Source organism: Bactrocera latifrons, unplaced genomic scaffold (assembly GCF_001853355.1).
Source record: "Bactrocera latifrons isolate USDA-ARS-PBARC rearing strain unplaced genomic scaffold, ASM185335v1 scaffold_154, whole genome shotgun sequence".
Taxonomy (NCBI): Eukaryota; Metazoa; Arthropoda; class Insecta; order Diptera; family Tephritidae; genus Bactrocera; species Bactrocera latifrons.
The window spans coordinates 352,160-379,713 of record NW_017535008.1 but is presented as its reverse complement, the minus strand read 5'-3'; the positions used below and the strand labels follow the sequence as shown (position 1 = coordinate 379,713).

At 40.2% G+C, this 27,554-nt stretch overlaps 4 protein-coding genes across 5 annotated transcripts in view; 1 reads left to right on the top strand and 3 right to left on the bottom strand.

Moving 5' to 3' along the window:
- LOC108966030 (protein suppressor of forked) overlaps window positions 1–27,554 on the top strand; it is a 48,328-nt gene that overhangs the window by 4,476 nt on the left and 16,298 nt on the right. The gene's annotated exons all lie outside the window — the stretch shown is intronic.
- LOC108966029 lies at window positions 64–5,232 on the bottom strand. The gene is made up of 6 exons (XM_018928740.1): window positions 4,448–5,232; window positions 4,136–4,369; window positions 2,358–3,530; window positions 2,143–2,295; window positions 1,739–2,086; window positions 64–1,678 (listed from the first exon to the last, which is right to left on the bottom strand). The coding sequence occupies exons 1-6, from the start codon at window positions 4,889–4,891 to the stop codon at window positions 620–622; spliced, it is 3,411 nt and encodes a 1,136-aa protein (XP_018784285.1). The 5' UTR covers window positions 4,892–5,232; the 3' UTR covers window positions 64–619.
- Window positions 8,393–11,079, bottom strand: LOC108966032 (alkaline phosphatase). Its single transcript, XM_018928746.1, has 4 exons — window positions 10,806–11,079; window positions 10,352–10,695; window positions 9,467–9,994; window positions 8,393–9,400 (listed from the first exon to the last, which is right to left on the bottom strand). The coding sequence occupies exons 1-4, from the start codon at window positions 10,876–10,878 to the stop codon at window positions 8,678–8,680; spliced, it is 1,668 nt and encodes a 555-aa protein (XP_018784291.1). The 5' UTR covers window positions 10,879–11,079; the 3' UTR covers window positions 8,393–8,677.
- LOC108966035 (UDP-glucuronosyltransferase 2C1-like) lies at window positions 24,846–26,772 on the bottom strand. Its single transcript, XM_018928753.1, has 2 exons — window positions 25,933–26,772; window positions 24,846–25,823 (listed from the first exon to the last, which is right to left on the bottom strand). The coding sequence occupies exons 1-2, from the start codon at window positions 26,604–26,606 to the stop codon at window positions 24,917–24,919; spliced, it is 1,581 nt and encodes a 526-aa protein (XP_018784298.1). The 5' UTR covers window positions 26,607–26,772; the 3' UTR covers window positions 24,846–24,916.

The following is a 27,554-nucleotide window of genomic DNA, read 5'->3' as shown; positions in this document are numbered from 1 at the left end:
GACTTCTCTATAATGTTATTTGATTATAAAGTAGTGTAAAGTAGTTTAGAGATTTTGGCAAACTCACTTTTTAACACTTGATTGCCTAAATTCTAACTGGGGCAAATAATCGTTGAAAAATAATGTTCTATATATAGCGTTATAACTGTAAAGGCACTTAACTAAAGCGCGCGTGAAAAGCGCAGACAATTTTGTGTGCGAAGAAGGTAGGCGGAGGGAAGCGCTTAGTCTTGTTCCTTCAAAAAGTTTACGACACTTTAGACACGGGCTAATATGCTGACCTTTCATTGTTGTTGTTGTTTTTGTTGTAGCGCCAGAATTCTGGCGAGTTGACAAGCCTTGGCCGGAAAAAAACGGAGTCCTTTCCGGTTACGTAGACCCGACTGGGAACGGGCTGTCCTTTCGTCGTCGGTGTTGGTGTTGTGTCGGCAGAAAACAAGTTGTTAGAAAGAATGTAGCCCCGAGTTGACAGTTCATGGCCGGATAAAAATTCGAGCCCATTCAGGTTACGTTGACCCCACTGTCTTGAGAACAGCATACTGCTCACGTCGTTTTGTTGTTGTATTAATTGTTGTTGTAAATGCTTTAAAGTTCTCCCTCATGAACCGAATATGTGTAGTTATTTCGCCGCCACCTCTTTTGCGACTCGTCCGTTCTTTTTCGCGCGCTCCAACGCAAACTCCTTCGGGTGATAGCGTTTCCGATGTTTATAGAGGCCTGCGAACTGTGCGAATTGCTTGCCACACATTGTGCACTTGTATCGTTTGACGCCCGTATGCAATAGCATGTGCGCATAGTAGCCCGAGCCGACGCCGAAGTCTCTGCCGCAGATGGGGCACACCTTCTCGCGTATGTTCATGTGTGTGCGCATATGACGCTCGCATTCGAAAGCCGTGAAGAACGCTTTGTCGCACAGTTCACACGTAAAGTCACGTTGACCGCTATGACGCTTCAAGTGCTGATTCAGCTTACTGCCTGTCGCGTAGCTGGCGCCGCACTGTTCGCAGACGTAAGGACGACTTTTGGTGTGTGAGCGTTCGTGAACGCGCAAGGTGGCGCCGTCAAAGAACTTCTTCGGGCAGTGGACGCACTGGTATTCGCGCTGATTTGTGTGACGCTTCAGGTGACACATGAGGTTGCGACTCAGCGTGAAGCCTATGCCGCAAATGTGGCAGACATTTTCCAGAGTGACGAGTTTCGCATCGTGGGCGAGGAGCTCGGCGCGCTGCTTGACAATAGTTTTCTTTTTATTTTTGCTATGCGCTTGTCGCATGTGACGCTCGATTTCGGTGTGTTTCTTGAATTGTGCGCTGCACTCCGCGCATTGGAACGGCGCTATATGCGCGTCCAGAAAGCTTAGTAACTGATAGTACTCGTAACAGGGCTCATAAGTTTCGCCTCGCTGCTCGGTGGCACAGCGGCGCTCCTTCTCCATGCGATAGGTGCAGCGAAACTCCACAATGCGCTGTTTCAGCTTAAGCGCCGATATATTTATGTTGTGCGCGTCGCGCAGTTGATCGCTTATCGCCTTGAAAATGCTCTGACGTAGGCGTCGCCGCTTATAGAGTGCATGATTGGTGTCCCACAGTTGCGGATGCGCGGCATACACCTCTATGATTTTCATGTTGTGTTGCTTGTTCAGCAGCAGCTTTGACGCTTCGCTGCTCTGCTCAGCGAGCTGTAAAGTCATTAAATGTAAAGTGTTCATAACTTCAGATATCGTATGCGACAAACTCACCACTTCGTTGAGAAAAGCAAAATCATCATAGAAGCACCAACGCGTACAGCCGCCCTCCAGCTCGATGCGCTGCCGCTCGCGCCGATAATACTTGATGTAGTCGTGCATTTTGCGGTGCACCTTCGTCCAAGTGTAGCGCTTTTGGAAGTGCCCATTCAATTGTGCTGTTATTTGACGCCAAACATTACGCCGCTGCGCGCGCGCTCTAAAGTCTGCATGGTCGGGGTCCCAAAGCAGCGGATGTTGACCGTAGAGTTCTATCAATTTGTGCGTTTGCTCAGCCGTGAGGCGCGCAAAAGACCCTGTCTCGTTGGCGTGGTTTGTCTCGGCATCGGGTTGTTCATCGTACTAAAGCGGTAGAGTGTGTTGAATCAGCACTTATCAATTATCTCAAGATTACTTACATCGCGCAGTATACCCGAATCACCATTCGAAGAATCATATTCCTCCGATGCCATGTTCTCGTCAGCGGTGCTCATGCACTCGTTTATCCCTACGGCTTGTTGGCCATGCGGCGTTGATGTGCTAATTGCGAGCTCTTGTGCCTTGAAAGGTTGCTGTAATACAGAAAAATATTTCATAAATGTCTGCTTATAGTTATCACACGCGCGATATTTACCATTCTTGGTAGTTCTAACACCTCCAAAATTTGTACCTTACTTCTATTCCGCAACGAGCGTCGCGGTAGCCTTGACTCCTTTACGCTTTCATTCTGGTTTCTGTCTACTTTGAGGATATCTTGCAATATTGACCCTTCGAGGCTGCCCTCTGACTGTTCTAAGAACGTGATAGCTTCGTGTAGCTTCTTCGTGGTATCTACAACTGCTACCAGTTCCATTGAGTCCTTTACGCTTGCATTCGGGTTTTCATTTACTTCGAAGTTCTCCTGCAACATAGGCCCTTCTGGGTTTCCATTCGTCTGTTCTATGGCCATCACAACTTCGTTTAGTGTTGTATCAACTGGTTCGAATTCATTACTTTCGATCTCCAACTCACTTGTTTCTAAATTCGCCTCCTGCATTGCGTGCTCACTTTTCAATATTTCTTCGACCATAACCTCGAATTGTTCTGCTGCAGATTTGCTTAGCTGAAGCGTAATTTCGTTAACAGAATGTTGTACCTCGTTTCTTTCTTCAGAATTTTCTTCTCTGATTTCTTCAGAACTTGCTTCGTTGGTTCTTTCGGTGCTTCCTTCGTTGCTACTTTCGATGTTTTCTTCTATACTTTTTTCGTTGCTTTTTTCGTTACTTCCTTCGTTGCTTTCTGCGTTGCTTTCTTTAATGCTTTCCTCGTCTGCTTGTAGTGCCTCTTTGACAACGCAGCGTGCCTCACTTCCCTCCCTTCCTTCAGCAACCACAACGCCGCTTTCTGAAGCTTCATTGTTTATTGGCAACTTCTCTGTCCTCGTTTCCTCTGCGCCTTCACAACATTCCTTTGCATCTTTACAAATCCGCATGCAAATCTTGCACAACTCCGGCTCGATGTGCTCCCTTAAGAATTGTAAGTGCGCATAGTACTCGAAGCTGCTTTCATATATTTGACCCTTCAAATGAGCTTTAAGTTCCTCCAGTTTCTCGAGGCGATAACGCTTGCGTAGCGCATTAAGTCGCCGTTGTACAGCCGCCGTTTTAAGGTGTATACCAACTTTCTTTAGTTTCTGGCTGATACTGTGATATGCCTTCGCTTGTGTCTCAGGCTTTTGGCTACTGCGTTCGTCTTTATGCCAGAGTTCGGGAAATTTTTCATAAATCTCTATTAATTTCTCGGTTCTGAAGCGATTCAGTAGTGGATTCTGCAAAAGATTCTTAGGTTAGGAGCTTTGTTAATATAAGCTTCTACAAAGCGTAAAGGCATACCGAACCGGCTGAAGCTCTAGTCCAGCAAACGATCGTCAGTATAAATTATTCTAAACTTTTATATCTCTTGGACGTGTGTACCTTGTACTACCTAGCTTTGACCTTTGTTATGAATGAGGTTTTCAGTTAAATAATTTCCCTATAGAAAGCTGTTCTAAAAGTTCTTGGACATCTGCAATATACAGAGTTTTGACTTGGCTTTTGCCGCACATTAACCCTTTATATTTTGTTTTGAACACAACTTGCCAATCTTCCTTTTCAACTAACTTCAGCTTTGAGCTCTAAGAGCATATTCGAAGCACTCGGGTTTTGGCAAATTTTTGACCTAATCGGGGTTCTGCCTCAAAGGACCTACCAAAGAACTCGTAGGTCCCATTACCGTTAACCGTTAGAAACTAACGGGTTCTCAAATGTCTGGAATTTCATATTACATAATGAAGTTCATAATTATCTTACTTTTAGTTATTCTGAGAAAAAAAAAAAACATAAACTACCAAAGTTCGTTTTCGCACAAAAACTGGTATAATTAGCATTGACTTGCCTCAACCCGTTTCTTCACAATAGTACCCATTGTGTTTGCTTGCGCGCTGTCCGCTGCCAGTTCTTCTGCTTCATTACTCTGCGCTCGTTCTACATACGCCTCTCCGCTGCGCAGATCATTCACATTGTCCCACACTCCAACCTCTGCGCCGTAAAGTAGCTCTTCAAAGGTTTCAGTTGAGCTTACAGCGGTGACATTCTGCATTATTGCTACGCTGTAGTCACTTTCGAGTAGCTTGTTGTTGGATAAAATGAAAACCGAAAATTACTTTCAACTGCAAGCCCTTATTGGGCCGCTATCGCGTAAACTCACCGAGGTTGCATGCCATGACCTAGTTTCTAACGAATCGGACGCCATTGATATGGTTTCCGAGTCGCTGTAGTTGTCTTCAAAGCTGTTGCCATCGCTCAGCATGTCTGTGTGGCGCTCTTCGGCGGCAGCTGAGCTTTCGATCTCCGTCCATTGCTTGGGTAACAACTCACAGCCATCCGCTGTTGTTGTTGTATCGGGTAATGAGGCGTGCGCCTCAGCCGTCCAGTCGTAATGCCAAATATCCATGTGTTCAGCGAATTCGGACAGTGTGCAGAGTGGATGCTCCTCGCAGAGCAAACATTCGATGGCAAAGAGTTCACCGACACAGTCCCAAATGAAGACTTCGCCACATTTAATGCGTTGCTGGTTCGCTTTTATCGCTGTCATTGCGATTGGCGTCGTGGCAGCTGCGCAGGCGCGAGTAAAGTCTCCCGTAAACGTCATTTATTTCGTTTTTAATTATGAACAGCAACAAAAATAATTGTTTACTATTAACTTTCACCGCGACATACCAAAGCGTACACTTAGAGTGGTGGCTTATCGACGTCGCACACCCTTCGATGACGTCGCACCTAACAACCAAAACACTACAAAAATGGTTGGTGAGTGGCGAGAAAGCGTCACAAGCAGCCAACCTCTGGGAAAGTTGTTCGCTACGATTTTGAGCACAAAACCCCGCAGCGCGTACACAAGTTGTCCCGATCGCGATGACGGCGCGGCAATGACTACGGTCAAAGCGCTCTGCGTCAGTTGAAGCTGAGATTTAGCGCAAGCCAACTATTCGGTTATGACAAACGAAAAGCGACGTCGTGTAAAGGGTCGTGACCAAAACGGGAACCGTAGCCACCACAAACGCCACAAGTCGTACAATAACGGCGAAAGCAAACAAAGTGGGCAAATGGAAATTCGAAATCATAACAAAATAGCGATGCTCAATAAATAGCAAATACAAATATAATGAAAAAAAAAGAGTCTGTCGTGCGCGGCACAAACAAACGGCAAAGACATAACCGCTGGCGGCAGCAAACAGAGTTGAATGAACGCCGTGGGACGTTGTCGAAGAAGCATGTCCATGTTGGAGAGTGCGCGTGCCAGAGAGCGAGAGAGTGTATAGTAAACAACGGGTATTTTGATTCTTGGCTGGCGGTAGCAACAGGTAGCAAGCCTGCCGGCTTAAGACAACCCATGAATGCCAAACAAGCGATTGATTTCAGCGTTTGGAGGTGCGTTTGTTGAAATGTCGCTGCTGTGAGTGTGTGTGTTGTTGTGTGCGGCCTATTAGCAAGAAGCAGGTTAATCTTATTTGTAGGGTCGCTCTCATTAAACGACTTTTGTATTTTTTGCTGTGCGTCACATTGTGTTACACAAATTTATGCGACGTCTGCGTTTCATTGGACTTCAACAATTTAAATATTCATCAGATGTCGTGTGGAGTTTTTTTTGGTTCAGGTTCGTCTACAAATTGCTTTTGCTGTTTCTACTTTTGGTTTCATCTAGTCTTCGCACACGCCGATTTGCAAACCTGTTTTTAGTTGTTGCCATTTATTGGATTTCTCGGTAGAGGCCATTACCATCATAGTGAAAACGAGACTAATCTTAACAGTACTAATCTAAACAGTAGATACTAATTTCGATAAAGGTAAAGACAAAACTTTCCGACGACAGTCGGTTCTAAGTAACCGGAACGGTCCTGCATTTTTATACGATTAAGAACTGCCAATTCGACGCCATACCTACAAGAATCAAAGAAAACTTTCCTTAACACTGAATATGCCTTCCAGAAATGCTATGTAATATTTTTTACAAATATTTAGTGAATGCTATAAGAAAAAAAGTTCGGCAGCGATATTCTTGGGTTTGCTGAAGTGAAAGGAACCGCGATTGTTCAAAATTCGTACTTTTCGAGATTATGAGGTCTTAATATAAATTATTGAGTTTTTTGGGTTTGCTAAGACGCTTGCTTACAACTTACTTACAAAAGATGACGCTCAAAATGTTGCACCTAATATCGGTCTTTGATTCAAGCTAAACTTTCGCCGTGAACCAAGTCTTCTGGATCTCTTATTCCCTCCTCATGTTTTTAAATACATATATGGTATTTGCGTATTTCATGGTACTACTGTTTTATCGCACACTGTATTCTTATATATGTATGCCCGCTCGAGAGTGTGTACCTGAGAGCGCACAAATAAAGTTGTCTTGTGAAGTGTTTCTCTTTTTGTCTATCATCAGTCAGCTGATTTGTTTTCCTAACATAAACCGGTTGTCTGAGGCTATGAATTCTCGTCCGCTCCAATCGGAGAATGTAGTATCGTAAACGACACTGCCTGTTGGAGAGTAAATATATACTTCGTGAATTCAATGACTTAGCCATATACAAATTATACATTTATATATTTATGTGTTTTGAGTATGTATGAGTAGGTGTCGCTTGGTTTGAGCTCACCGTTTTATTGATTTCTGTTTGGGTATGTACTACCTAAAATGTTTACCTATTTCGCTCCTAAAAGTAAACTTCTTAAATGACACAATGACACAATCGATGTTGCGGACCTGGCGGTGAAAAAGGGTGATCCATTCGAGTTTCCCTTTATTTTTTAAAATAAAAGCACAGAAACTTCGAATTTAACACTTTGGCATTTATGTTTTGAAGATTATCTCCTTCAAATGTTGGCGGTGGCTACGCCTTACATGATCCATCCTTGAGTCCGATTTTCAATGCTTGGGGGCCATTCGTCCGGCGCAAAACGTGAAATTATTTGTTCACCGAAATGCATTCTCAATGAATCCATTGATTGACGCGTTGTGTGGGAAGTAGCTCCATCTTGCTGAAATCAAATGTCGCCGAGAATACGAGCTTCAATTTCAGGCATCAAATAGTCGGTTATTATGGCGCGAAAACTGTATCCATTGACGGTTATGTTCTAACCGGCATCATTTTTGAAAAAATATGGACCGATGATTCCATATGGACACATTGAGCCAGAAATGAGCCTCATCGCTGAACAAAATTTGACTCGAAAATGTCGCATCTTCTTTGAACTTTTCAAGAGCCCATAAAGCGACGCGATGTCGCTTGGAAAGACCGAGCGGCTTCAGTTCTTGTACAAGCTGTATTTTGTACGCTTTTAATTAAAGATCTCGACGTAAAATGCTCCCAGTCGTTCCATACGTCAGTCCGAGTTGCTGCAAACGGCGCCGCACGGCTTTCGCATATATTCTCAGCTACGGCTTTTATATTTTCTTCACTGCGTGCTGGACGTGGTCTATTCGGTTGCATTACTGGGTCTCAAGATGGGTGAAGGTGTTGAACAGTCCGCTCAGTAGGCCGATTATGTTGTATGTGTCAAAAAAGAGCTATTGAAAAAAGTTTTTGTTACATGCTTGAAAATTAGACCATTGACATCCTCTTTGGTCGACATGTAACTTAACGGTATTTCCTGTTTAAGTCGGAAGGCTTATATTACTCAGCCATTTCGTATAAGGGTTAAAGGCCTATAAATACCTATGAGCGCTACTTTTTGTGAATTGCTCATTGCATGATTTTTTGATTAAATATTTCCGATAGCAGACTTTTTTGTTATGCTTAAGGCTGATCATAGGTCGATGACCTTCGTGGTCGGACTACTGAGTAAAGTATAGTTTAAGATCGTATTGTTTAGACGATATTAAGCAGTCGTAAGTTCAAAGAAAAGTATTTAACTAACTACTTTGGATCCGTCGCGTTTCGCTTCTCGCTTCACTATGTGCATAGCCTTAGGCACAGTCGCTGCATTTTTATGTTGTGTGAGCCACAAATGTGATAAGTTATGAATTCGGCAGCCAATTTTACTGTCTTATTCGCCGAGATATTTTCAAAAATTACTTTTTTAGTTACTAAGAGCATATGCCCTACTTCTCACGCTAACAAATAACTGCTCTTGATACAATCCAAAAGTCCTTTAGTTTTTCATTGTTGAAATTTGAGAGTGCACTCTTTGTTGTTGTGCACTCACATAAATAATTTAATTAGCACTTTTCTTTCTAAATTACTTATACTAGATTATAAATAAGTACATGACATTCTGTATTGACTATGAATCACACGCGCCTACACATTTACACATGTTCATTACCTAAAACAGCAATAAATTAACTAATAAATGAATATTGTAGTAACTCGTAAGTTATCAGGTGCTCCCAAAGCAAATTCTCTCATGGTAAACTAATTCTACCGCACGTTGTCGTCAATCAAGCCCGCCCGTTTAACAGTCCATCCGTACATGCTGTTCTTTTCACGTCGTTACCGCTCTGTAAACACGCCGCGTAGCTAATCGCATGTGGCAAGTAGTTTTGCTCATAGTTGCCGGTGAAGAGATGCGCATATGGACCGATTGCGAATACGCCGACATCATCGCCACCATGCGTCTCCGATTCGAGCGGCACCATGCTTGGGAATGGATAATCCTTGTGTTTCATGTTGATCTTGTTCAAGTTCTTTCGTTTAATGGCGCCATTCGCTTTGAAGACGTTGTAATCGAAGCCGGGACCGTTTGCATAGCTGAGCGTCGCATAGGGTAGTTGATCATCGCCCAGTTGACCGTTATTTACGCCGATAATATCGTTCTTACGCGATGAGTAGCCCGCCACTGACATTGTGTGCGAATGATCCGAGGTGACCACGGTGAGTGTATCGCGTACGTCGGTGCGTGCGCGCGCCAATGCGATGGCCTTGTCAAATTCGGCCGTCTCATCTAAAGCTTTCATGGCGAGTGTGTCGTGATGTGCGTGATCAATACGTCCGCCTTCGACGAAGAGGAAAAACCCACGGCCATTGCTCTGACGCTCCAGTATATCCAATGCAACTGCGGTCATCTCGGCGAGTGTGGGCGTTAGCTGGGCATCCGCATCCAGATGGAAAGGCATGTGATTGGCACCAAAGAGACCCATGACGCGTTTGGTCGAAACGGGTAACTGCAAAAGCGTAAAACATCATTTATTAGTCTTGTTATTGCGTTCCAAGCGTGCCGCGGTACTTACATTCAACAGCTCATCGCGTGTTTGCGCGTAGTGTGCGTCGTTGCCATGCATAGTCAGCCATTCGTTAATCAAATTGTGTCCGTCCAGACGTTGGCCGAGCTCACCCTCCAACTCGCGCACTGTATTCGGCAGAAAATGTTTGCGTCCACCGCCCAAGATAACATTCAAATTGCGTCCGACCTCGCCGTGCACCAGCTGTGTCGCGATGTCAGTGCAGATATGCGGATCGCCGTTATCGGAGAGCACCTCCGCGTCATTTTCCCAATTGCGGTTGGCAATGTGCGCGTAGACGCCTGCGGGAGAGGCGTGCGTCACCGAAGTGGTGGTGACTAGACCCGTTGCCATGCCCTGCTTTTGCGCCCATGCGGCAATCGAAGTGACATGATGAAGGGTGTTGTTTTGTGCCAAGCAATCGTTCGGTTCGACAGCAGCCGATACGCCAATTGTGCCGTAATTCGTTTTTACGCCGCCGAGATAAGCGGTAGCCGTGCAGGCGGAGTCGGCGACCTGTGTGTTGGTGCAGTAGGTCTGCAAGGGAAGTAGGAAGTGTAATTAGTAATGTTAATGAATGAATAAAGTGAAGTCTGCAGGAGGGTGTTGAGCACTTTGTATATAAGTGGTGACAGATAATCAAGAACTTGTGTGGTCTAATTACAACGTAGGCGCCTGTCTCTTCTACTTTTTACGTTGATTTCACAACATTACTTAAGTTAGGACCTAAGGGGGGTTAAGAGCAAACCAGCTTTGCAACAAAAAAATCATCCACTTTTCGCTTGTTTTCTGGCTTCACTAATGGTCGCTGGTTTACCCTACACTGTAACATGTACTCAGTCAAAAGCCTTTATATGGAAGTTCGCTATTTTGTAAAACTACGTCGACACTTACCTTGCTCAGGCCCACATAAGGGAAGCGTTCGAAGCTATATTGTTTTTCTTCGCCGCCCAAATAGACGCGCCCCGCCGTCAAAGTTGGTATGGACATGCCGTCACCCAAAAATAGTATTATATTTTTGGCCAAATTTGTATTGAGCGTTGATTTCTCGGCAATCTGCTTCTGTAGTATGCTCTGTCCAACTGTGTTCCAGAAGTGCGAATATTCTTCCTCTGTTTTCGGCGCGTCGAAGTTGATCATTGGCATGGAGCGCTTGCCGATGTTATGCTCCGTCGGCAGCGCGGCCTTGAAATTGAAGACTGGATGCATGCGTCGCTCGCTGGTATCATAGTGGATGGCTGCGGGTGTGAAAAGATGTGGTTAGTGGCAGTGAAGGTGTAAAATAAAAGTAATAAAAAGCGGAAAGCGCACTTAAATATTTGTCATAAAAGTACAGTTGTGTACTCACCATAGCCGTACGTCTGGCAGATTGCCAGCTGGCAGGCCAAGAGTATTAATGTAAACTGCCGTAAACTACACATTTTAAATATTTATTTGTTGTTTGTTAGATGCTCTGCTAAAGGCGCTTGTTTTCAGTCTTTTGAGATCCTGCTGATTTGTAGTAGAATGTACGCTTCGCACTGCTTTAAGCAGCTCGCTTGGCTTACTGTTTCAACACTGACTCAAGCGCTCGGTCAAGCGTGGTACTTATAGTGCTGCCGCTGACAACGCAGGCCGCGCCGTGACAATGGTCTAGCGCGCTTATCAGTTACAATGCCGCGCGCGGGATGAGCGTTGGACAGTGGACCGCTGGTGATTTTGTTTTTGTTATGGTCTTGCTATTGTAAGCTGTGGGCTATAGGCTGTATACGCGCCGAGCGCGCTCGTATGCAAACGAACGCTGATAAACATATATTTTTTTTAGCTGTGTGTGCGTGCTGACTGATTTTCCAAAAACGCTGTACTTATATGCTTGCATGTTTTGTTGTTGTTAGTGCCGCACGTTTCTCTGTCAAAAGTCGGAGCCGCGGGACTTTTAGTAGTTTTCTAAAATAACAAAAACAATGGCAGCAGCAGTAGCTCTTGTTTATGCGCTGCTGGTTTTGCCGACAGGAGGCCCGTCATACATCCACACGCGCGCTCATATACACATGCTTTGCTTCGTATGCGCGTATCGGTTGTTTGCCCGCTTGCCTGCCTGCCGTCTGCTTGCCAACATGTTCACGTGGCGCGGCTGCCGTCCAATGTACGAGCATTGAATAATCACGTGAAGCGTCAGCGATAGGCGTTCGTTGGCGGGCGGCGTCTGTCGCGTTGAAACGTGCTGACATAATTTGCGTAATCACACAACAACAACTAACTATCACCAATGGAAAAGTTATGTGTGCTATTTTTAAAATAAAAATTGATAATACGTACCATTATTAGTTAAGGTTATAGATTTTCGCACATGTGGTGGCGCGCATTGATGCGGGTCAAGTAGCTGGACTCCTCTGTTATAATTAATAGTTATAATTAAAATGTGCGCAGCGCGGCTTGTTTACATAAACACAGGAGGTGGCTGCGCTTTGTTGCGAAAAATAAGAAGTAAATTTGAAGCGGCGCGCATCACGTTTCTCGTGAAAGTGCTGCTGATAAGCGTAGCAGGCGATGCGCTGCAAAATAGTGAGAAAATATAAATGAAAAATTAGGCGCGTATATTTTTCAAGAAATTATTAGAAAAAATAAGTATTTATAGATTTTTTTTTAAGTAAAAGAGTCTTCTTGTCACAGGGGCGTAGTCGGTGAACGTTTGGTTGAATTTTTGACGCGTTGCACACACTCTATTTATTAAATAATTTAATAAATTAAATTTAATGTTTGAAATAAAAATTTAAAAAAGAATAAAATATGAAATTTGTAAAATTTATTACTTCATTTTTTCAAAGTTATGACTGCTTGAAACATTCAGCATTCTGTAAAGTTTGCATCACGCTCGTACCGTGATCCGATTGTCTATTCCTAATGCTGCTCTGATACCGCAACTTCCCCTACATATACATCTTGTTTATCTGAGCAGCACATAACGCTCATCTCCTTTACTTCCGTTCGTTTCTAAACGAACCTATTCTATTTTACGGTATATATTGGTTAGTCGAAGAAGTTTTTTCGAACTTCACCTTTTTCGATTACCCAATAACTAGGCTTAGTTTAAGATGCCTGAAAGTAATTGAAAACGGATTATGCTTTTCTTATCGATTTTTGTTGATCACAACATATTCGTTTTTTCTTTAGTAAGAACTATAATAAGAAGAAGAAGAACTATAATGCTCTGGTGTTCTAGAAGCCTTGAGGCCTGTCAACCACTATACGAATTCCAGACGCCTTCCTCTCACGCAAAGAAATACTCTGGATCTATACTCTTCTTCAAACCTATCAACTCTAGTACGTTGTTGTGTCTTTCCGGTAGTCTCCTTCATACCTATGGCATTCCGGCCATGTTTTCAAGGCTTAAAGAAGCCCAGACGGCTATTTTTCACATAGAGATATTCTGAGAATATACTCTCCTTTAAACCCATCAACTCTAGTGCTCTGTTATGATTTTCCGGTCATGTTTTCCAGGCTAAAGAAACCCCAGACGGCGATCTCCTACACAAACCGAAAGTCTGGGGATTCACTTTCCTTCGAACCTATCATCTCTTCTTTTGATAGAGAAACGCAAGACGGCGATTTCTTACACAAAACCCTTCAGATCTAATCTGTTATAGCTTTTCGGTCATATTTTCGAGATCTTGTTCATAGGTATTAATTGTTGATGTGGAAAGGTCTTTTGTCACTCATACTCTTCAGCTCTACTTTGGTATGGTTTTTCGAGGCTTAAAGAATACCAGACGCTGATCTCTTAAAGATTCTGGGGATGTATTTTACTTAAAACCTATAATCTCTACTCTGTTATGGTTTTCTGGTCATGTTTTCGAGGTCTTATTCATAGGTATTAATTGTGGAGATGGGAGGTCTTTTGTCACTCGGGTGGTTATGGAATTGTTTTCTATATTTTCTTGGGTTATTATATTCTTTGGTTCAACTGAGAAATTCGGCCCAAAAAAATGTATATATAATTGCTTGTATACTATTCATTATATATGGAGAGTACATATGGTATGTCGGTTCTTCTATGGAATATATATAGTACACAAAACAACATACATATATATGTATATTTATGTGGAGGTATATGGTATATACATACATATTATAGTCGATGTGCCATTAATCAATTTCGAACATATTTTTGAACTTGAGATTTCTTATTTTCGTGCGGACGGTTTTTTTTTTCTTTCATGAACTTCCTGTGTGCGAAAAATAATATCACGTGTTTTGTATATGCTTTTCTTTTTATTTTGTAAATGAAATTTTGTGTTGTTATGGCGCGTGTGTTGCGAAAATATATACAATTCTCCCGAAACTGTACCTTGTTATTGAAAAATTTAGTTCCAGTAATATTTTTTTTTATTAATTAGACCGACAGCTGAACGCTCATGGCGGCGAAATAAGGTTTTGGGCATACATTTTTTCAACTCCTGTTGTTGTGTGTTTTATTTATACTCGTATCTATGTAAATAACCTCAGATTTTTCTCTTAAGCTGATTTTCTGTGTATACTTGTGCAGGCTTTTTGGCAACCTCGCGTCAAAATGAGATGAAAACCGCCACTTTCCGGAAAAATTCTTGAGCAATATGTCTACAAAGGCTGCATATATACTTTATTTTTTGTCATTGATATATACATTCACATACACAACTGACTGCATACTTATATATACATACATACATGTATGTTTTAGAACCTGTATTCTTTTAGTTGTGGCTTAAGAAACAAGATTACTTGACATTTTATGCATATAATCTTTGCTGTTGTTGTTATTTTATTTGTTTTACTCAAATATATTATTGAGTCGTTCACTTATTATTCATAAATATATAATAAAACTAGCTTATACCGATGTAACTGTACCAACAGTGTTCATAAATTGCTTTACAAAACTATTAGCTGATTAGAACGCAGCTGTGCGTCTACGGGTAAGAAAGCCTTGAGGGAAAATGAATTTCATATATATTGAAAATTGGGGAAATTTTCTTAAAATATTGTTTTCGACTCCCTATTTTGTTATGATTCGACTGCAACGACAACCCAGTAGTTTGAGTTTTTCATCGTTAGTCCACACTTTTCTGAGTTTGCCCCTAATACACTAGCGATTAACTATTCGAAGTTTTTGTTTAGCACTTAATGGTCTCAGAGTCTTTTCTTAGCTTAATTTGACTATCCCCCACATTTGGATTGAAGAGCCTGTCTTTTTTTTCAAGAATATTTTAGGTCCTGTCGCCCGTTTCCAAAAACTTAGATAATCCACTTTCTAGAATCCGCTTTAATCACTTAAGCTCAGATACATTATAAATTATAAAGAAACAAGCAAAAATTTGCAAACTCATCACTTTAAAACGATCAGAAACGTATCGCTTGCTGAACTCGGCGACTAAGCGCCGGTTTAATCAACAATTATCACTAAATTGAACAAAAATAATAATAATAACAAAAAACAAGGAAAAAAAAATTAAAAACAAATGACATTGAAAAGCTGGGCTATTGATTAACCAATTATTACTAAAATATTACGTTTGTTTTATTAAGTTTATTGAACACTCTATAGTCACCTTAATACCTTTTTTAAATACGAAGTATATTTACTTTCGGTTATTCATATTAAAATGGGTAAATATTGTTAACATTCGGAGACATATTCCCAGCACAATTGGCATTATATTAGCCAAGTTTGTATTGCTTATTAGCGATATTCGTTTCGTAGGCATGTTATGATATATCTCCTTTTATATGCGGTTTTAGTGACGTCCTAAAATCTGCGTTAATTGATTTAGCACACACAGAGTGGACTGCTGTACTAATGAAGTTGTAAATATTTTACTTTTTAAATGTAAATAAATATTATAGTCGGTTATTTATTTACTTATCGCCAACAGCAAAAGTGTAGAATGTATATGACAAAGAAAATAATAGGTACTCACATGGAAATTTGACGTTTCATAGATAACTATACAAGCTATAACCAGGTAGTGCATAAAGGTGTCCAATAGAAATAGAAATTAATAGAGGTTTAGCACCGCGACCTCCGGTCTATTGTGCCCTCTCCTCCATCACATAGCTGGGCGCATCGGAGGTGATGTCATCCCTGTTCATGTAGATGGATCATAAGGTCTTGAGTCCGCTTCTGTAAATTAGTGGACAATGTAGAATCAGGTATTCTGGAGTTTCCGGCATTGTTTGACATTCTTGCATAAATCAAATCTGTTGCCAGGCGTTTCTTTACTTCCACATGTTTTGACAATTTTTTTGGATGCTTTTATGAACCAATTCCGAGACTAGATGCATAATTTTAAGTAAGACTGCCGGTATCAGCCCTATTTCATTTCTTATAGCATAATGGCAAGGAAAGATATGTTGTGAAATAGAAAAATTTTCCATACAAGGGCTTCGGTTAAATTTGACTTGGTCAATATTACATACCAAATGTCATGAATATATCTTATGAAATAAAAAAGTTTTCCCTACAAGGACTTGAGTTTGAGCGATGAATTTGTATGCCATTTACATGCTGTAGTGGTATAATATCGGCGATTCTGACAAATGAATAGCATGTGGGGGAAAAAGAGACTTGTGCGAAATTCCCTATCGACATCTCAAAAATTTAGAAACTCGTTCGCGCATATAAACTGACGGACATGGCTAAATCGACTCAGGTGTTCATGGGTCTCCGAAGTTTCCTTTCGAGTGCTACAAACTTAATATACACTGCTTAGGGTATAAATATTAAGCTTCATACTTTACTTTAAAGCAATTATTTTATATTAAATTATTTTGAAGGTCGCCTTATTAGCTAATCGTAGCTACGACATAAATAACAGCTATCGACCGATATTATTTGCTCATATAAGTGCTCTGTCATCACATTTATTATTGTATCATTATGTCATTAATTTTTGTATGAAAAGGCCGATTTTAATCTTTAAAAGCAAGCAATTCTAAAATTATCTTGTCTAAACGCCTTAATTAAGCGTTTAATGCCTTGTTTCCATTTCTCTTCGATTTCGTAAATCCTAAGTGGGATATTGATATGGTTGTGCACCAACAACTCACATTAAATTGTTATTCTAATTAATGGCGGATTAAAAATCACACCAAAGCACACTTCAAACACTATGCTCACATCCATTAATGTTGCTAAGTCAAAGGTCCATACACAGCATCTGCCAAAGCCATCGCTATCGTATGAGAGCGGAGCTGATGCACAACGTCTAGCCAGCAGTCAGCATCTAAATTTAGTCACACCAGCATCGTAATGAAGTCAACAATTTTGCGCTTCAATGCAGCCAGGTAGATAGCAGTTGGCTCAGCAGCTGGCTCGATGCTAGATAGCTATGTAGCATAGCCATGTGGAGAAGTGCTTGCTGCCAGCCAAATCCAAATGAAATTTATGGCAAACTAAACAAATGAAAAATGAAAAAAAAAAAAAAAATAACATGAAAAAAGTTAAAAATGGTTGAAAGGTGCAAGAAAATAAAAACAACGAAAGCAAATACTGCACAGCGTTGCAACAAGCTCGCATAGGTGTAGCGCTGCTGGAGTATACACTGCGGTAAATTTAATTTAAACTGATAGCTGTAAAGTGGTGGTGGAATGGGTGCGCTGGCGGTGGCAGTCAGCGCCAGTTGTTACTGCGACGTCGAGTGTGGCACATGTTATTGTTGCGGTTGCTTTTTTTTAAGCAGCGTTGTTGCAACATTCTTGCGCACTTCAGTCAGTGAGAGAAGTGGTCAGCTCCACTCAACTAACCCGCCAGTTTTTTTTTCCAGCAACTCGGCTTGATTTTCACATTTATCAGTCCGGTGCAAGGGTTCATTTGGCGCACCTGCTCAACTACCCACTGCTACTTGGCGCTGCTGCCACCTTTCACCTGCTTTTTCTGCTGCCATTTGCACACCTCCCGCTGCCCTTACGTTCTTACTCCGCTTTTAAAGGTTTTATATTCCTGCGCTGCATGTTCGGTTACTTTTAGGGATAATAAATTTCGAAAGCTATATATTTGCCTTTGTCTGCGGCCATAGTTGCATGCATGTAACCGTTATGCCGTTAAATCAATCGTATAACTGTATGCTTGTATGTTTGTTTGTTTGAAGTTATGCGCTCCATCTCTATCTTTTTATTCAAGCCGGAAGTGTCTTGGTCTCGGCGTTGCGCCACAAACTTCCGCTGTCGGTTGATTTCTCCGCCGCCGCTGGTTTTGTGTCTGGCTGCGCTGCTGCGCAGTGTTTGCATGTGTCGTCCAGCATTTCGTGATATATATATATATATTTTTTTTTTGTTTTCACTCGTTTTTTGTACACAAAGTTGTTGAATTTAAAGTGCCACTTTAAACATTAAGATTTGGAAATTAATTTTCCTTAAGCGCGGCTAAGCTGCAGAGTAGAGTTTGTTAAAGGGCATAAATAGATAACATAAGATTGTCTGTGTGTTCTGTTGAATATGAGTGCGCTTGTTTTCTGGTGCTAAAAATTAAGAAGAGATTTTGATTCTCAAGTTTTATTCTTGAACATTTAAATATTTCGTCACAGAAATTAAAATTTGTTATAATTTATATGAAAATTTTCAAAATATCTTTTTAGTTATTTTTGAAACTATTTTAAATTGCACGGAAACCGTTTTGGAGAGAAGAAAATGTTTAATTTTATAATTTCTCATGGCAACTCTGTCAAAAAGTATGTTGCTGTTGAAAATACAAATGAAAAATTTTTTAAGATACAAATATTTTCTTTCCTAAAATATTATATGTATATGGCAAACAAATTTTGTTCTTTGGCAACTCTTTTGGGGTTCCTTAGAGAAGGAAAATTCTAAATTTTATAGTTTTTCATAGCAACTTTTCTAATAGGTATGTGGTTTATCGAAAACTTTTTATACCGAAATTTCTGAAAATATTTTTAAAATCAGAAAACACACATGGTTATTTCCTAAAACAACTTACCAAAAAAATATTGTTCATTGGCAAAACTAATATGAAAAAAAATTTATGGCAACTTTAGTTTAAGTTAACGCAATATTTTGTTTCAGCAATGTTTGTAATTTCTAAATACCTGGCAACTCTGATTAGTAACATATGTAATTCTATAAAAAATTTATCGCTCTTAATTTTTTGTTTAAGTTATTTTTTATAAATCTAAATTTCTAAAAACATGGCAACACTGACCTATGACATATTTTTAATCTATCTATGGCATAGGGTTGTCAATAATTTTGTGCTTAATTTATAAAAAATTTCATTAAATACGAAAGTTCTTTCTTATAAATTCATAAAAATTTTTTTTTTATAAATTCTTAAAAAAAAAAACTTTAAAAATATGTGCCAAACTCCTATAAAAATGTTTTCTAAGCGAATGCTGTTCAATTTTCCTACCGTATAGCCACTTGAACAATTTCGACACTCATACGCCCCTCCGACCGCACACAGCACTTATGCACTCGTGTGCCAATCAGCTCTTTGCCAGCCGCCACATTTTCGGGGTTGATGATTGCTGCTCTAGCAATTGCCAAACTCTAGTTTATGGTCACTTGTGCATATTTGCCTGAGCGATTTCAAAATTTAACCACTTTTTCATCGAAATTCATGCAAGTTTTCTTGCTTTTTATACTTTTCATAGCATTTTTTTAAATAAAAAAACTTAGCTTCGTGTGCATGAATTTAGAAAAGGGGGAACATTCATATGTGAATTTTGAATGGTTGCTATATATGTATGTGTGTGTGTATGAATACATGCATAGTTGAGCAGTCAATGTGGAGAGCTCTTAGAAATGTACTTAAGTGGCACACGGTTGTATGAACACATATACATACAAATATGTACGTTTATAAGTAGTGGGGCAGGTTACAGGCCTTAACAGCTTTGCTTGTGTATGAAAATTAAATTTTTTTTAATTTTAAATTTAATTTATTTTAAGTATAATTCTTCTTTTCCTACCTTATTGGCGTAGACACCGCTTATGTGGTTATAGCCGAGTTTACAATGACGCGCCAGTCGTTCTTCATTTTCGCTGTTTGGCGCCAATTGGAGATTCCAAGTGTAGCTAGGCCCTTCTTCATCTAGTCTCTCCAACAAGGTGGAGGACTTCCTCTGCTTCTTCCTACCCCCCAATGCTACCTCAAACACTCTCAGAACTGTAGTGTTTTCATCCATTCGAACGACTTGACGTAGCCAGTGTAGCTGCTGTTTCTTAATTCGCTGAACTATGTCAATGACGTCGGAAAAATCATTTTTTCGAAAACTCGTAAGCCGACTCATCAGATGTTGTCATCGTCCGTGCCTCTGCACCATTTAGCAGGAYGGGAATAATGAGTGACTTATAGAGTTTGTTCTTTGTTTGTCGAGAGAGGACTTTACTTCTCAATTGCCTTCTCAGTCCGAAATAGCACCTGTTAACAGAAGTTATTCTGTGTTTCGAGGCTGACGTTGCTGTTGCTGGTTCCAAGATAGACGAAATGATCTACGACTTCGAAGTTATGAGTGTCACAGTGACGTAGTAGCCAAGTCGCGAGTACGACGCCTGTGTGTTTGGTGACAAGAGATACATATTTCGTCTTGTCCTCGTTCGCAACTAGACCCATTTGCAATATGGTAGTACTTTTCTTACTGTCGAAGACGTCTTTCAAATCGACGGAGAGGTGATGAGCGTAGATTGTGGGATCCCCTTTTTTTGGATTGGTGTACACTCGGGCATGCTTTCAACCGACAATTATCATCCAAAGAAGCTGACGCATGCACTTTGGTTTGCCATCAACATATTCTATATTTTCTGGAGAAGAGTCCCCTCTATAACTTCAGTATGCTCAGAAAATCAGCCACTAGATCACCCCTTTGAGTCCAACAAGTGTCTGTTCCGGTCTTTAACCCTTCCGTTAGTCCTCGCATCTTTTCGACTCTTTTGCTTTACCCCTTGGTCAGCTTGGTCAGCTTCTCAAGCACTTCATACTCACGCTTTTCGGCCTTTTTCTTTTTTGTCTGTATATGCGACTCGCTTCAACTCGCTCTTCAACTTTTAGTATCTATCCCACCCCGCGCTCGTGTTGTGGCAATTTCAATCACGTAAAATCCAAAGCTTTATTTAAAGTTATTTAAGGCAATATTAAAACGTAAAAGAGTTTCAAAATAGCAAGCTTAATTGATGTGAGACTAGTTACAAACTGGTTAATTAAAAACTAGTTTATTTGACAATCAAAAGCAATTAGATTTGTGTCTATTTGGACTACAACATATGCAATAAAGTTGCAGCTACGCAACTAGTTTAGTAACTAGTTGTAGTATGGCTAAAAAAAAACTAGTTGCTAGATTATATTGACAAAATGCAGCATAAAGAACTAAAAAAAAAATCTATTAAATTTTGCCACTTCGTAAATTTGCCTACTGGGTATGCAACTACTAGATATGTACATACATACATATGTATATGCAGCATATGTGGCACCGCAGCTCGAGTGGTCAGCTCAACTGGCTGCTTTAATTTGATTTATTATCCGTTGCCAAAATCAGATTTTGTGTGGCAAAATGGTCGAAAACAAAAAGGACCAGCGAATAAAAGTAGCAAAAATATAAGAAAATATGTAAATGCAAGAAAATTTAAAAGAATATATGTATGTATGTATGTACAAATTTAGTAAATGGCAATTTCTATATTTTGTGCAGCTTCTAAGTTTTTTATGTATGTATATTTAGTCTTTTTTCGTCCTCCAACCTGCAACTATTTTCACTTCCATCGCACATATTAAATGCCGTAAATTTTAGAAAACTTTTTGCAAAAATAATTTTTTTAACATTCTTTTGCAAATATGACTCGTTGCTTTGGTTGCAGAATGAATGGCAAATACAATAGCAAAAATAACGCATCTTTGTCATGCGTTAATTTCACGCTGCGCTTACTACGGCGCATACTAACTGCTCGCCATTAAATATTTGCTTTGTTTGCGCCCTTCGCCCGCGTTACGCCTGAAACTATGCTCGGAACGCATTTGCATGTAAATTAGCGCCGGCGCATATGCAATGTTTTGTGCGCATTTTGCTTTTGTTTGCACACTTTCGACGGCGTCGCGATTTGCGGAAACGGGAAACAAAATTTTCTAAGCGTAAAATTTAATTGACCGAAACTGAAAGTGCATTCCCGGCGCCACTAAGCGTGCTTTTACTGCCACGGCTTGCATTTATTTTTGCCTTCTTTTTCGGCTTTGTAAAGCGCAGGAATGCTGAAGCTGCTGACATTTGCGTAGAATCCTGAGCGAAAATATTTTTTGTTTGTTTTTGTAGAATAGCAAATGCGGTCTAATTTTATGGCTTAGCAAGCTGTTTAAATGGGATTTGCTGCGGCAAATAAGATAAGGGACTAGTGATAAATGTTATATAATCGCATAATATCGTTAAAAAGATTCGGAAGGGGTTAAAATAACTTTTACAACGGAATTTTATTCTTCTGAACGCCTTACGTTCCAAGCCAGAGCCAGAAGAGCTAGCAATTCATGAAGCTCCATGTCCCTCTATGTAGTCTAAGATCTTGAAAGAAACCACCCTATACAGATTTTCATATTTAGACTCAAAATATTTGAAAGATTACACTTCAGTTAACTATTTAATTGAAGATCTGATGATTGTAATGCCTAGAAAACTTTAACTGACGCATTCTTCTTCCTTACTGGCGTAGAAACCGCTTACGCGGTTATAGCTGACTTAACACCAGTCGTTGCTTCTTTTCGCAAGGTGGCGGCATTTGGAGATACCAAGCGAAGCCAGGTCCTTCTCCACCAGGTCCCTCCGCTACTTCTCTTCCTCTGCTTCCCCAGGCGGGTATTCCGTCAAATACTTTCAGAGCTGAAGTGGTTTCGTCCATTCGGATGACATGACGTTGCCAACGTAGCCGCTGGCTTTTAATTCGCTGAACTATGTCAATAGCGTCGTATATATCATACAGATCTTCGTTCCATCGATTTCTCTCGAAAACTCGTAACGCCACTCATCAGATGTTGTCATCGTCCATGCCTCTGCACTATAAAGCAGGACGGGAGTAATAAGTGACTTATAGGGTTTTGTTTTTGATGCATTACCTTTACGTAAAGATTGAATTTGCATAGTTCTTTCGGCTGGAGTCAGCCTTATCTAACATATCGGATTGTTAGTTTTGACAGCACAGCTCTTCTTATCTCATCTTTCTGGCATCAATTGAAAAATTACGTTAGTCCTTCCTTCGCAGAGCTGAAGAGTTTGAATTGAGAGCTGTTAAATCTATCTGTAGCCCAACTTTGAGACGCACGACCCGTCTAGTATAGTAGTATAAATAGATTTCAATTTAATCAGTTTGAACCCTTCGCAAAGCTAAATTTCATTCGATGATGTTTAAATTTACCTCGGACCAAGGTTAATACCGGATTCCGCTGGTCATACTGAATACTTTCCAAGCAATAGTGTCCGAACTCAAAATACTGAGCAAAGTACTGTGTAATTGCACACTATACAAAAATACCGCAAGGTTTCTTTAACTTCAGTTGCTTTACCAGATGTAATTCCGCTGCTGTTAAATCCGCAGCTCAGTTTTGGTTTTTACTATGTCCTGATGCAGCTGCCTTATCAACTTGAGTTGGGTTTGTGCTTACTATTCGGTGGACTGAGAGTACCTGCTGTCAACAGTTAGATTAGTCAAGGTTAAGTTCCTCTGGTATGAGTTGCCATCTTAAGAGTTTTTGCAGGACCTTGTGTCGATATTCTACAGCAATAACCACATGTTACCATCAGTGCTTTAAAAATCTAGAAGTTCATAGACAGAAAATCACCAATTTTTATTTTAATTCGTGGTAATGGAGGACTTAGGACATGGTCTAACCAGCGCATTCATTGGATTTTTATGTGCATAACTATATGCAGTTTAGAGTTCCCCTTCAATTATTTTCATCATTACGCGGACGGCTCCAAATACTTTGCGGAGAACAGTGCTCTCGAATGTTGTCATGGGAGCGGACAGTCTCGGTACTGGTACAAAGGTATCTTTGGCATATTCTCTTTAAGAATTGATGAATATGAGTCCGCATTCTAGGAATTCCCTTGCATTTTCATTTCTTTACTCTACCTTTAGCCCATAACTTCTTGTGCAAATATTTCTATTTGCTATATTGAGGAAATCTTTTACGTTCTTTGGAATTTTCTCCACTTTATTCGCTTGAAATTCGAACTTTTATTTACCATTCCCCATTTACTGTTGGTGGAGCCTTAAATGTTCGGATCGGTGTAGCAATGCAGTCAAACGGCAACGCGCAGCACCCAGTTGAACCACGCCGCTCTCCTTAAGAGAGATGGAGTTAGGTGAGATGCATGGCATAGGGCAAATGGCATGCCGTGTGAAATGGGTGTAATGCGGCGCTAACAATATTGAATTTGTAGTGGCAGCAGCAAATACCTCCATCTACATCTCTTTGTATGTGTGTGGGGGGAATGAGGAAAGCAAATATTTTGCTGCGCTTGTATGCCGAGCCAATCGAGCTGAAATTGTGAGTCCACAAGTGGCTGCAGGCGGCACGGCGATGTCTTTGCGTTGTGTTTATTGCAGCAAATACCAATAGTTTTGCTCGTTCGAGGTATTTTTTATATACACGCACACATATTTTTTATTTGCCTTGGCTGAACCCATATCCTGTGGGTATTTCAGCGAATTTGTTATGAATTTCTTTCGTGAACTACATTCGTTGCTTTATGGTTGCAGAGGAATTCAGCTTGTTTGTACACTTTATCTCCTGCCGAAGCTATTGACGTAGAGAATTTAAGTTTGGCCAATAAAAATCAAACTGGTGTGCAGGCTACTAAAATATCGCTGTATTTTTAATCTTGTAAAGTAGCTCATAAAGATAAAAAAAAATTAGCAATTATAAAAATTTTAAGTATTATTACTTTTTCAAATCTTGTTTTAGCTTCAAAAATATTGGAAAATTAAATAGCATAATTAAATTTTTTTTATATGAAAAATATGTTTTAACCATTTTCTGGGTTCAGAAAATTTTCTTACACTTTTATTTTGTAAATTTAACGTTCATAACATTTTAGAAAATGTCATTTTTAACTAAATTTTTTTCGTTAAAATTTTTCGCAAATTACAAATTTTATAATAATTATAATTTTTTGCAAATTATAAAGTTTTTGTAACAAATTTGTAAACATTAATTTTTTTTAATTATAATGTTTTTAAAAATACAATTTGTTTTATAATTACAACTTTTATAAACATAAATTTTTTTTGAAAATTATAAAATTTATAAACATTAATGTTTCTTTAAATTCTAAATTTCATGCACATTACTTTTTTTCCAAATTGGAAGTTTCATGAAGATTATCTTTTCTTGCAAATAATAATTTTTTTAAACATAATTTCATTTCATAATTACAAATTTTATATATAATACATTCTTTATTTATTTATTTATTATTTACTACTTAAAATATCTCTGAACCTTTATTCTACTTTGGCACTTTTTTTGCCGGTTTTGATAAAACGCGCGACTAGCTTTTTGATACAAAATCTCGCCAGAACTACCAATAAACCCACCACAACTGCCACGCTCGCCAACAACACACTTAATACATCCAACGACATAAGCTGCCAATGCGTCAAGTACACGGCTGGCGATTGCAAATGCTTGGCGCCCTTATGCCGCAGCACATAGTCCACCCACCAGACAACCAATTGACGCGGTGTCATCGGACGATCGCGATACACTTCCGAGAATTCGCGCACCGCTTTTCTGTACTTCGGATTGTTAATCACTTCTTCGATCGCCTCACGTAACCTCTCTTCAGTCAAATCGGCATAGGGTACATAGGTACCGAAGCCTGCCTGTCGCACTTCCTCCATATTTGCGGGCTGATCGGAGAAGAGTGGTATGCCCACCATAGGTACACCATTATACTCCGCCTCCACCACGCTACCTTTGCCGCCATGCGTAATTAAAAGTTTGATATTTGGATGCGCGAGTACGTCGGTCTGTGGAAGCCAGCTTTTAAAGACGATGTTCGACGCATTGCCTGGGTAGTCGGCGCCCCATTTCCATAGCACCTTGTAAGGTAACTTGGACAATACGTTGAATATTATATGAACTGTGTCCTCCTTCAATGTGTTACCGCATATAAGGCTGCCAAAACTGAAGTATATCACACCTTCTGGTGAGCTGTCTAGCAGTTCAGCGATATCGATGGGTAGGGGATCGTTTTTCTCTTTGACATGTATGCCACCAACTTCTATGAGACTAGGTACATGAGGTCGGACAGGGCCCTGCGCAAACCAATGATTGGCAAAGATCAAGGCGACATTGCGTCGCGCTTCTTCGAAACTGGGATAACCGCTGCTGGCGGGGAAGTTATAACTAAAACAAATAAACCATAAAACGATTAGCTTATGTTTAGCGCATAAATTTCTTATCACTTACACATTGTGAAGTGAGTCTCGGCTCTTATCTTTTGCGTTTAACTCACCTATAATATTTCTGCGCTGTACTTTTCATCAGTGGGCCCATGTAGTAATATTCAAAGAGGTATATGAGATAATTTTCCAAACGTGCCCAGAAGTTCATGGGCTGCTTCAGACCACTGAACACGGTCGGCACATAGGCGTGTTCGCTGGGATTGCCGATCAGCTGGTTGAGGTAAAATATCGGTTGTACCATAAAAGTAAGAACCACTGGACACTGAAAATGGGCACCAAGTCCCACATGAAAGTCATTGACAAAATAGCCCACCAGCAGCAAGTCGAAGGAACCAGCACCGTGATTCTGCAAGAATTGTTGCATTTCCGGATGCCACAGTGTAGTATTGTGCATCTTTGAGACCTCTTTTACCAACAGTGGATAACGTTTATAGAACGGCATCGGTTGATTAACGAAATTTTTCAAGAAAGTCGTCGGCAGCAATGGTGAATCGATATATATGTAATTGTATTTAGCCTTTGGATTAACGTTCGGTTTGGTCGCGATCACCGTAACATTGTGTCCGGCTTGCGCCAGCGTTTCGGCCACAGCACAGTGGATGATCAAATGCGAGTCACCGGGCGTTGAGAAAAACCCTAGTATTCGAGCTGCATCCTGAGTTGGTATGCGATAAGCGAACGCAATAAAAACGAACATACTCACGTATGCGTTCGGCCACTGCATGGCGTTTGAAATATCTATTAGAAGTTCTTGCTTGTAGTTTACGACGTAGCTGCGCTCGAAGACTGAGCAGGCTGAAGGTGTGTGCGCGGTCTAAATAACCTACGCCGCTAAGGCACCAGCAAAGGGGCGACGTGTGGCTAAATTCTCTTGCAAGTGTTCTTCTGCGTGCCTGTTTACTTTTCAACCTCTTTAACTGATTAAGTAGCTTATATACTCCGTGGCTATGAGGCGTGCACTGAGAGAAAATAGTGAACTAGAACGGCATAAACATCAGAAGGTTGATATATTTGTACGTAGAGGCGCGTTGTTGCTTCAGTTGTGGTATTAAAAGCGTATTCATTTTCATAATCTTCAACTGCGGAGAGTTTGTAGTCATGTAGTCAAGACAGATAGCTGTCTTTACTCATTCTCATCATTTTCAAAAAAGTTTCCCAATATGTATTACTGCCATACTTTATATTTGTCCGCCACTGTACATCTGGGAATATTGTATATCTCTGGTAGAAACAAATTTTGCTGAGTATGATAGTGACGAAGAATATATAATGACTTCTCACTTGAAGTGTATGATGGGAGCTTCAAGCTTTTCTCATTTGTTTAATTAATGACGAGGAAGACCAGGAAAACTAAAATACGGACGTTCTGTAAACCTGAAAAGGAATAGGAGGTTCGTGGTTACATTTTCAAGGGTTAATAATGGTTCATTTCGATTTCCGACAAAACTACAAGTCCTATGAAAAAATTTCTCATGGCAATGCTGTAGGTAATGAAAGAGCCTATAACTTTTGTACTTTTTCATATTACCTCAAAATTTATTTGAAAAATTCAAATAACCCAGTTTTTGGGTTTTTATCTTGTACAAATTTTTTTCTCTTCTAATATTTGGTGGAAACTATTCTTCCTTATCTCCAAAACATCCTGCATTTTTCTGTTTTTTTTTTTTTGCTT